The sequence below is a fragment of the Etheostoma cragini genome, chromosome 8 (genome assembly GCF_013103735.1).
Source record: "Etheostoma cragini isolate CJK2018 chromosome 8, CSU_Ecrag_1.0, whole genome shotgun sequence".
NCBI classification, from domain to species: Eukaryota; Metazoa; Chordata; class Actinopteri; order Perciformes; family Percidae; genus Etheostoma; species Etheostoma cragini.
Window position 1 is genome coordinate 2,315,345 of NC_048414.1, and position 9,858 is coordinate 2,325,202.

The window sequence follows — 9,858 nt, forward strand, 5'->3', positions numbered from 1 at the left end:
ACCAGTAAGGTCTATATAAAGAGACTTCAGATACAGTATTAGGGACCACTAAGGTCTATATAAAAGCATCCAAAGAGCCCCATGACCTTTAAAAAAACCAAAATTATTGTGCAGCCCTATTATCAAAAGCATTTCTTATTTCAAGAGGTTACATACCGGCAGTCTGTTTCTGTAGAGTCTGTAAATCTGAGCTGGATCGGTCTTTAGTTCTCCTGGGTGCCCTGCTCCTGCTGCTCCTCAGTGTGTTCTGGTCTCTGTCCTTCAGATGTGGACTTTAACCAGTTAGAGGGTCCGAACCGCATCATCGTTCCCTTCCTGGCGTGCGGGGACCTCAGCGCCTTCGACTCAGACAGGACCTACCCCCTACAGGTGACCAGACCCAGGTTTACCTTCACTGAGTTAAACTGGTTCTTACATTAAAAACAAGACTGCTTGAATCATTTGTATCAACTGAATAACTGTGCTCAATGCCGTATTTTAATTAAGGTATTTTAGTGGATTTATAAGGAGATTAATAGATGAATTGATGGATTGTGATGTAGAACCTTTTGATAGGAGTTTTAAAGGGGAAGAAACTTCTTAAAATGCAACAAAAAACAAGAAAAAGCCGTATTTTCTTGAATGGATTATCTGCACTTTTAGTGTTTTTTTAAGGTGTAAAAATCCCTCCTAATTATCAATTGCATGAAAACTATTCTAATCCCTTCATTTATCCGTTAATGAACCCCAAATGTATCAGCTCCTTCTGTAAATGTCCTGTCTGAATGACAAAAAGTAATCGCTTTAAACATTTCTTTTATTTATTTAACCTTTTATTGACCAGGAAGTCCCGTGAGATTGAAATCTCTTTTCCGAGGGAGACCTGGCCAAGACAGCACACCAGTTACAATTTAAATTAAAGTACAAAAACAGTCAAAATCACACACTTTAAAAGATGGAGGAAGCCAGTAATGTAACATACTCCATGTCTGAAAAGAGTTAAAGAGATAGTTTGGATTTTTTGAAGTGTGGTTGTATGAGCTACTCACCCACAGTCCCGCCTGGTGCGCCCCCCTCCAAAACCTCCGTCTTCGGCTCAGTTCCAGTAGTACAGGCGAGGGAGCGGCGGATCAGACCTGGACTGTGGATCAGACCAGGACTGTGTGTCAGCGTTGTTCAGCAGTTGTCGGGTATGTGAGTTGAAATACATCTAACATGCTAACGCATATCCGACGCCATCACCCAGATGTGCTAACCCCTGGAACGAGACCAAAAAACTTGTCCAACTTCTCCTCCTCACAGTACTTAACCAGCCTTTAGACACATATTTGTATTTGCTGCATGTACTCGAACCTCATTACAACGTGCCGTCCCGTCCACATAGTTGTTGTTGTTCTATGTAATTTGCATGCTCATAACTAAGAGATGCTCTTTTTTATAGCCGATGGTCTTATTTTGAAGTTCCCGATGGAGTCTGAAGACGATGCGGGGTACTTCTTATTCACTGTTTCCATCTTACAGTACATACTTCAGGCGGTTGCAGAGGGCTCAGGGGGAGACTGGATGACACCAGGCCGTACAGCCTGAGACTCAAACAATACAAATACTAATTTCCTTTTACAGTTTTGTTTTGCTTTTCCCTCCATTGTACCAAACTCTTACTGAACCGTGATGTCTGAACCGAGGTATGAACCAAAGCCGTGACTTAAGGTTACTGTTGAAGCCTGTTAGCTTAGCACAAAGAATGGAAACAGATGGACACCGGGCCTGGCGCTGTTCAATGGAAATACAGTCAACCTAACGGGGACGGGGACGGGGGGTGGACCGGGTCTTAAATTGGATCTTTCTGGGATTTGGGGTTTTGTTTTTATTGCCCAGCCCTAACTATGAGGGTAAAAAACCAAAAGCCAAGAACTGAACTGCCTTGGAGTTTGTGTAACAGGTACTTATCAAACAAGACCGAGGCTAGCTGTCCCCTTCCTCCTCCTCATCCCATCCCTCCGGCGCGCTAACACCCCGACCCCCCCCCACCCCCGACCCCCCCAGACCCCCAAATCCTTCTTGTCAGTTATTGGCTGGAACGCTGGAACACTGTTTGGTGGTGCAGGTTGGCACAGATTGTTTGTGGACCCTGGGCTGTCTACAGAGACCGCGTTTTTACAGTGTGTTCAGGGGACAGGTGGTCTTGCGGGTACTGAGGACATGTTGGCTCATGATCGCTTAGAGCACGTTTAAGATTTCTAGGTTCCAGTTTTTATCATTTTTCCCTGTTCTCCAAACAAAATCTCAGACCCGCTGACTGTTTTCTTCCTGCAGCTGGATGCCGGTAAACAGTACCAGTACACGCCCCCCACCCAGCCGCCCATACGCCCCCCCTACCAGCAGGCCTGCCACCTCCGCAAAAACAACCTGCTGTCCAAAGAGGACACTCTGTCCACCCGTCCCAACCAGAGCCAAGACGAGACGGATCCACCGGCCGAGTCCACCTGATCCGCCCGACAGCTGCGGATTGGTGGGAAAAGGAACCGAGTTATTATTAAAAATGACAATTTTGGCATTTTGGAAAACCTCAATTCTTTTCCATCTGATTAGAAGATGGAGACCAGTTTCATTTATGACCAGGGCTAGGTCCAAAGCATGTTTAGCCGAGCTAGCTTAGCACAAAGACCGGAGGCAGGACGAAACTACATGTAGACGTAGAATAGAAGTTTCCTCCCGCCTCCGGTCTTCGTGCTAAGCTAGGCTAAACATGCTCGTACCGGATGGTTTTCCAAGCAGAAGGATACGTTTTTACTGTTTAGTCTGATTTTATGTGAGTCTTTCGTGACAGATCCTCCATTGGGGAATTGTAAACCTTTTTTAAAAAAATAAAGTAATTCTTCGGAGGTTAACATGTATTGTATTTTATTTCATTCAAATCTGAGTTATGTGTTTTGTCTCTTCTCTCTTCTGTAGATGTTTATGGTTGTGCTACTTTTAACTCCTTTTATTATTATTATATTATAAACTGTTGTGTAGTTTAATCTACAGCAGGGCGTCATATTCTATCAGACATCGTGTGTTTCTAGGGTCGCTGTCGTGTTAAAACCACGCGTCTAATGAAAAACAGGCTTTTGCAGCTTTGTCACGATGCATTTCCCAGCTGATACAAGAGGCTTTTCAAAGACATTTTTTATTTATTTACTTTGTGTTCATTGCAATTTCTTCACTTAATTAGCAATCCATTCAGTACAAATGACCAGTTATGTACATCTCTATGTCCACCCAGTGCCGATAATAATAATAATTTAACAAAAGCAACCCTTGTAGCCAAAGAAAAGCAGAATATAAAACATTTTATTTTTTTAATTTAGGAGAATGTCTATTATTAACAAACATCCAGAGATACTTTGTTTTCACTGGACAGGAAGGGGATGGAAACTCATCTAAATAGTAAATAAAGCTGCCAGACAAATGTAGAGGAATAAAAAAAAGTACAATATTTACCTCTCAGTGGAGATCAGTTGAAGTAACGTTAGAAAGTTGCCTCTAATTGTGTTGTTGCCTATGTTCCACTGCTGAGACAGCAAATACCAAACAGGAAAAGAAATTGTCTGTCGAAAGAAGCGTTACATAAAAAATATCCAAAAACTTAGAAAAAAAACACTAAAAACAAAAAAAAGCCCCCGCAACATTGATAAACTTACAAAAATGTCGGCAAAAGCGATAATGTTGAGTTTTTTTGTTTTTTCCATGGTTGATAATAATCAGCACTTTTTTTTACAGGATTTTTTTAATGTTTTCTTGCGTTTTTGTCCCTTTTTTCAACACTTTTGATGCTTTTTTCCCCCCAATGTTTGTTACTTTCAACACTACGTAACACTAACTTATTCACTTTAGTTTTACAGTTATTTTTGGAATTTATGGTCAATAAACCTCATTTATAGGAAATTATACCTAATGTTTGAGTTAGGAAAGCAGAAATTATGAATTATTGAGACTAAATTAAAGGAAAGTACATTGATGGATAATCACAGACTGGAATATGTCAACTTTTACTCAATACTATTTCAAAAACACTTCAATTAGTCTTTTCAAATGCTATAAAATGAAATAAGACGCCCCAAAATTAATGACTGTAGAGATGTGTACCTGCCAAAGAGCGTTGTGTGGAATCAATCATGTTATTTTGGGGGAATTAAAAAGAACATTAATAAAGGAAAACTGGTCAATTTGACCCGAGGACAACAACAGAACTTGTACTAGTTTCATGGTGGTGACGCCCATAGACAGTTAAAGAAAGCGGTGAAGCCACTTCCGGGTTTCGTTTGTACGCGATGACGTCTGGACGACGTAAGGTCTCACACAACCGCATTGTTGTTGGGGGAAGAGAAGCTCGGGCAGCCGCTGTGCTCTGCCGCTTCTAACTGCTTCCAAACAGCCCTACATTGATCAGTATTTACTCTGATCACCTGGTCAATAACACTCTGAAACTGTCTCCGCCGCCCTGGATACCTGTCGGCCACTCTCAAGCCTAACTCGGTTCAGCGCGAGCCGCAGCCGCCGTTGGAAGAGCGGACTGAATGTGGATTTAACTGCCGCTTCGCTCTGCAGGCCGCACCGCCATTGCTGCTGTTTTTATAAGCTGAATTCGTGATAATAAAGGAGGTAAGTTCAGTCTCATTTTTCCCACATCTCTTTCATATAACCCCCCCTACAGTCTGGGCTGGTTTAAATCCAAAACTAGTCCACGCTGGTCTTAGGAAAACCACCTTTTCCCGTTTGAGGCAGCTTCTTGTTGTGTTGGTCGCCATATTTCCTCCCCCCGTCAGTTGTAATGCTAGCAGGCTAACGTTAGCCCAGTCTGTGGACGGAGTGTCCTAATGCGTCTAACCGGCCACTGGGCCGCCGCCTGGTCGTAAACCACCACCAGGTCGTCTTTTGGTGTAACAGATCGTGGTTTGGCAGACCACTTTAAAGCTGTCTCAAATAATAACAAAAGATCAACGTTGGGGTTTTGGTAACTAGGTGCTAACGTTAGCTGGTGGCCAGCACACACAGTTCAACCGAGAGAAACCGAACGAGCCGCCGCGGCTGTTAGCCGATTGTATCCGAAAACAAGCAGCTCTCGGCGGCTTCATTGAGCGAGCTGAGCCGCTCGGTGCGGAGCGGTGCTGCTCGGTGCTTCTCTGTCATTCACCCAGCAAACGTTATCACAGTAGGTTTCCGCCCCTTTTAAAGGGATGTTATGTTTTGCCCGATATTCAAATAACTCTTTATGACAATAATATTGGTTGCATATGTAAATTAATTATGTTAAACTTTCCTCTAAGGTTGCACGATACGAGGAGAACAAGCAATGTGCGATAATGTTGAATATCGCGATACCAATATTACTTGATAAAACTGATATTAAACTGTACTCAATTCTGCTAAAATTTAGCAAACTGCTCGTTAAATTTAAAGCCAAATGTGAGAAATTCACATTTTATTGAACATTAAAGGCACCCCTATTAAAACAAAAAGTGACATGTCAAATTAAAACTACAGTTTTCTACCGATATCTTTCAACTACCACAAAAAAATCGGAGTATCTTTCACGATACGTCACTCAGCCTTGTGAAGTGCGATTATTGCACCAGTTGATGTCTTGATTACGACTAATTGTGCAGCCCTACTTTACTCCCTACTCACAGGTCAGCAGAAAAACTCCAAGTCATGCGTTTGGCGTCAGTTGGAGTATTTCCACTGACGTAGACTGTGACGTTATATAAAAATGGAAGACGGCTCTCTGCTCAACAGACGTCGCTGCCATGTTTATATTACACTCTTGGTTGCCAATGTTGTTAACAACTCTTCCCAATTTTGCATCACAATACCGTTGTAATCCATAGGCTGTGCCTAAAGATGGACGACGCGTCGCCACGTCCTCCCAATGTACAAAACAGTGAGGCCAAAATATCCCGGACAAGGATGCCGCCAACTTCTTAATTTTGAAACTAGACGCTGTGCAGTAGTCATCGGCGGTGAAAAACTCTAACTAACTATCTAAACTAGATAGCCTAAATCTTGTTTATTTGATCAGCGCTAAGTGTTATAATGCAGACAAGCTTGCACGAGGGGGGATTTCATTTCACTGGAATTGTACCCTAATTGATTTAATGTGACAAAAACATTGCTTGAGCAACGGTAAAACATGTCCTTAATTTTACTATGTTTAGCAGCCAAATGAAAACTTAATCTCATAAATTAAAGCTGCACAAACATACACTGGGGTTTCATATTTAAAGCTGCAAGAAGACTTCAGGGTACAATTGCATTCTGGTTTTTGTGTTAGTTGCACAAGAGAACAGGGTTAGAAATAACTTTATTGGCCAACATGCTTGGTTGACACATACTTGACCAATAAAGTTGTTTCTAACCCTGTTCTCTTGTGCAAGTTGTCTTTTTGCAGTTGCTCTCAACCAGTGGTGGAAGAAGTACTCCGATGGCAATACCGCAGTTTATTGCATTTAAGAACCTACCTAAAAGAATTGGAATCAAAATATACTTGAAATACCAAAAGTAAAAGTTCTCATTATGCACATGGACCCATTTCAGTACTTGAGGCAACAGTCACACGGGGCCATTTAATCTAGGGGTGCGTGATATATCAACTTAATATTGTTATCGTGATATCTTTTTGCGCAATAATATATTGAATGTGTCACAATAAGTACAATATTTTGTGTCTTTTGTGGAGCGATGCATCCTGTCCGTTGACTGTGTGGCAGAGTGACCGTGTAAATGCAGATATAGACGGAGACAAAACATACTTTATATGTACTAAAAATATATAAACTTTGCTGTCACAAAGTATTAACACAACAAGAGCGTAGAAACAATGACTTCGTGGGTAAAGGCAAATAATATAAAGGGTAGTAGGGTTTTTAAGTTCAGAAAATGACATCCCTTTACTGTAATGCAGTCTTCAAAACCAGGAAAAGACAACACGTGTGTTATATCACGTTACAATATCCAAAATGTAAAGTCGTATAATGCCCAGCCCTGTTGCATCAGTAACACATTGATAGTTCATAGTTTGCAGAATGAGTAAACCACACTGGAACTAAACTGACTCACTTCCAGAGATAAAAAGTGGAGTGTTTCTTTACATAATTCTCTGGTCGTCCATGACTTAACGTTAGAAGAGGTGATGACACCCTTGTGTACACACATTAGCTGCCCATCATTGTTCCCTCAAGGTTTAAGGGGGTTAATCATTACTGCAGGTTTGGTTAAATCCAATGTGCTCGTTGATGCTTCACAAACTCGTCAGTTGCTGTCGCAACGTCACGTAAACCTGGGCAACATATCGATATTATATCTATCGTGATATGAGGCTAGATGTCGTCTTAGATTTTGGACATCGTAATATGGCACAAGTGTTGTCTTTTCCTAGTTTTAAAAGGCAGTAAAGTGATGTCATTTCCTGCTCTAACCAGACTGTTGTAACTATTCTATTTGTTTTTATTGTTAAAATATTGTGACATTTGATACTCTCCACATCGCCAAGCCCTAACCTCACGTGAGTCACATGTTAATTAGGGGTGGGCGAAAAAAAAATACACAGGCGCCAAGTATAGATTTTTATTATATTATATATATATATATATGTGTGTGTTGGTCAGTTTGTCTTGACAATTCCACTTTGCAGCAATAAAATTAAAATGCTATGAACAAACGGAAAAATGTATCTTCTTTAGATAATCCAGATGTTGACATTTTCCTTTTGGGGACAAAGTTTGAAATTGGGAAAAATAAATTGAAAAAAAGGTTATAAAATGCAATATATATATATATATATATATATATATATATATATATATATATATATATATATATATATATATATATATATATATATATATATATATATATATATATATATATCTTAGAATATTGCAATATTTTTAAAATCACAATAATAATGTGGCATAAATATTGTGATGATGTCGTATCGGGAATTGATTAATTGTTAATAATCTCTTCCCAATTTTGGATCACATTGTAATCCATAGACTACATTAACATGACGCGTCTCCACGTCCTCTCCATGTGCAAAAAACTGAGGCCAAAATATCCTGGACAAGGGCGTTGCAATTTTGAAACTAGACGCTGCGCAGTAGGCGGTGAACACCTAATTAAACCCGTAAGCGAGGCACTGACAACGTTGTTCAAATTTGTCTGGTGTTCAGGGTCTTTACGGCTTCAAAATGAAGAAGAAGAGTCGACATCACAGACCTGCGGTGCTGAAGAGGGACTCGTCTCCCATCAAGCCGTCGCCCAACCGGGAGACGCTGACGTACGCCCAGGCTCAGCGGATCGTGGAGCTGGAGGTGGACGGCCGCGTGCACCGGCTCAGCATCTTCGACAAGCTGGACGTCATCAGCGACGACGACCCCACGGCGCAGGAGATCATGGAGTGCAACAGCAACAAGGAAAACAACGAGAAGTCCCAGCAGGTCCTGGTGCGCTCGGTGCGCCTCAAAAACAACCAGCAGAAGAAGAATGCGGCGCTAGTGGCCTCGCACGCCAGTGGCGGCGGCGGCACCGCGACTCACGGCAGCACCGGCGGCCTGTTGGAGCCAAAGGTTAGAACAGTTGAATACAACCTGCCGGTGGTGCCGAGGCGGCCGCCGGCGTACTTCAAATACACGGAGCGGACGGAGGAAGAGCTCGATGACGAGGTGGAGTACGACATGGACGAGGAAGACTACGCCTGGCTGGAGCTCATCAACGACAAGAGGAAGAGCGAGGGCGTCAGCCAGGTGTCCTACAACCTCTTCGAGTTCCTCATGGACCGCTTCGAGAAGGAGTCGCACGCGGCCACGCAGGGCCAGAGCGAACTGCAGTCGCTGGTGGACGAGGACGCCGTCTGCTGCATCTGCATGGACGGCGATGGCGCCGACAGCAACGTCATCCTCTTTTGCGACTCCTGCAACATCGCCGTGCACCAGGAGTGCTACGGCGTGCCGTACGTCCCCGAGGGCCAGTGGCTGTGCCGCCACTGCATGCAGTGTCCGTCGCGGCCCGCCGACTGCGTCTTCTGCCCCAACCGAGGCGGCGCCCTGAAGAGGACAGACGACGACCGCTGGGGCCACGTGGTGTGCGCTCTGTGGGTGCCCGAGGTGGGCTTCTCCGACACGGTTTTCATCGAGCCCATAGACGGCGTCAGCAACATCCCGCCGGCGCGCTGGAAGCTTACATGCTACCTGTGCAAGGAGAAGGGCACCGGCGCGTGCATTCAGTGCGACAAGATCAACTGTTACACCGCCTTCCACGTCAGCTGCGCCCAAAAGGCCGGCCTCTACATGAAGATGGAGCCCGTCAAAGAAGTGACGCCGTCCGGCGGTGCCACCTTCTCTGTGAAAAAGACGGCGTACTGCTGCAGCCACACGCCCGACGGCTGCGACCGCCGGCAGCTCAGCATCTACGAGGAGCCGCATCCGAAAAACGGCGCCTGCTACAAAAGGGCCGACAAGAGGGGGAAGTCCCGGGCCAAGGGCTGGCATAAGAAGAAGAGTAAAAGAAGGGAGTCTGAACCAGAACCAGAACCTGAGACCCCCAACAACTCCGGGCCAAGTATCACTGCCTCAAGGTAAGCCGCAAACAAGACTCCCAGAATGCAGCTCTCACATTAATTAATAATCAATTTTAACTTCAACTGAATACACTCTCCTTCTTACTCCTGATTTTAATGAATAGTTTCCCAATGAACTCCTGCAATGTCAAGTATCAGGAGTCAGTTCATACTTAAAGGTGCCCTGCCACACAAAACAAACACGAAAGAGGTGTGTGTGTGTGTGTGTGTGTGTGTGTGTGTGTGTGTGTGTGTGTGTGTGTGTGTGTGTGTGTGTG

At 43.6% G+C, this 9,858-nt stretch overlaps 2 protein-coding genes across 4 annotated transcripts in view; both read left to right on the top strand.

Annotated features, from left to right (window-relative positions):
- ftsj1 (FtsJ RNA 2'-O-methyltransferase 1) overlaps window positions 1-2,871 on the top strand; it is an 8,907-nt gene extending 6,036 nt beyond the window's left edge. Inside the window, exons 9-10 of the mRNA XM_034879019.1 lie at window positions 266-369; window positions 2,296-2,871. Coding sequence (XP_034734910.1) covers window positions 266-369; window positions 2,296-2,469 — 278 coding nt within the window. The 3' untranslated portion in view covers window positions 2,470-2,871. The remainder of the gene's footprint in view (window positions 1-265; window positions 370-2,295) is intronic.
- A 1,432-nt stretch (window positions 2,872-4,303) lies between these two features.
- The window catches only part of LOC117949706 (bromodomain-containing protein 1-like), a 15,981-nt gene continuing 10,426 nt past the window's right edge, over window positions 4,304-9,858 (top strand). For all 3 annotated transcript variants that reach the window (XM_034880222.1, XM_034880224.1, XM_034880223.1), the window contains exons 1-2: window positions 4,304-4,623; window positions 8,194-9,598. In XM_034880222.1, coding sequence (XP_034736113.1) covers window positions 8,214-9,598 — 1,385 coding nt within the window. In that variant the 5' untranslated portion in view covers window positions 4,304-4,623; window positions 8,194-8,213. The remainder of the gene's footprint in view (window positions 4,624-8,193; window positions 9,599-9,858) is intronic.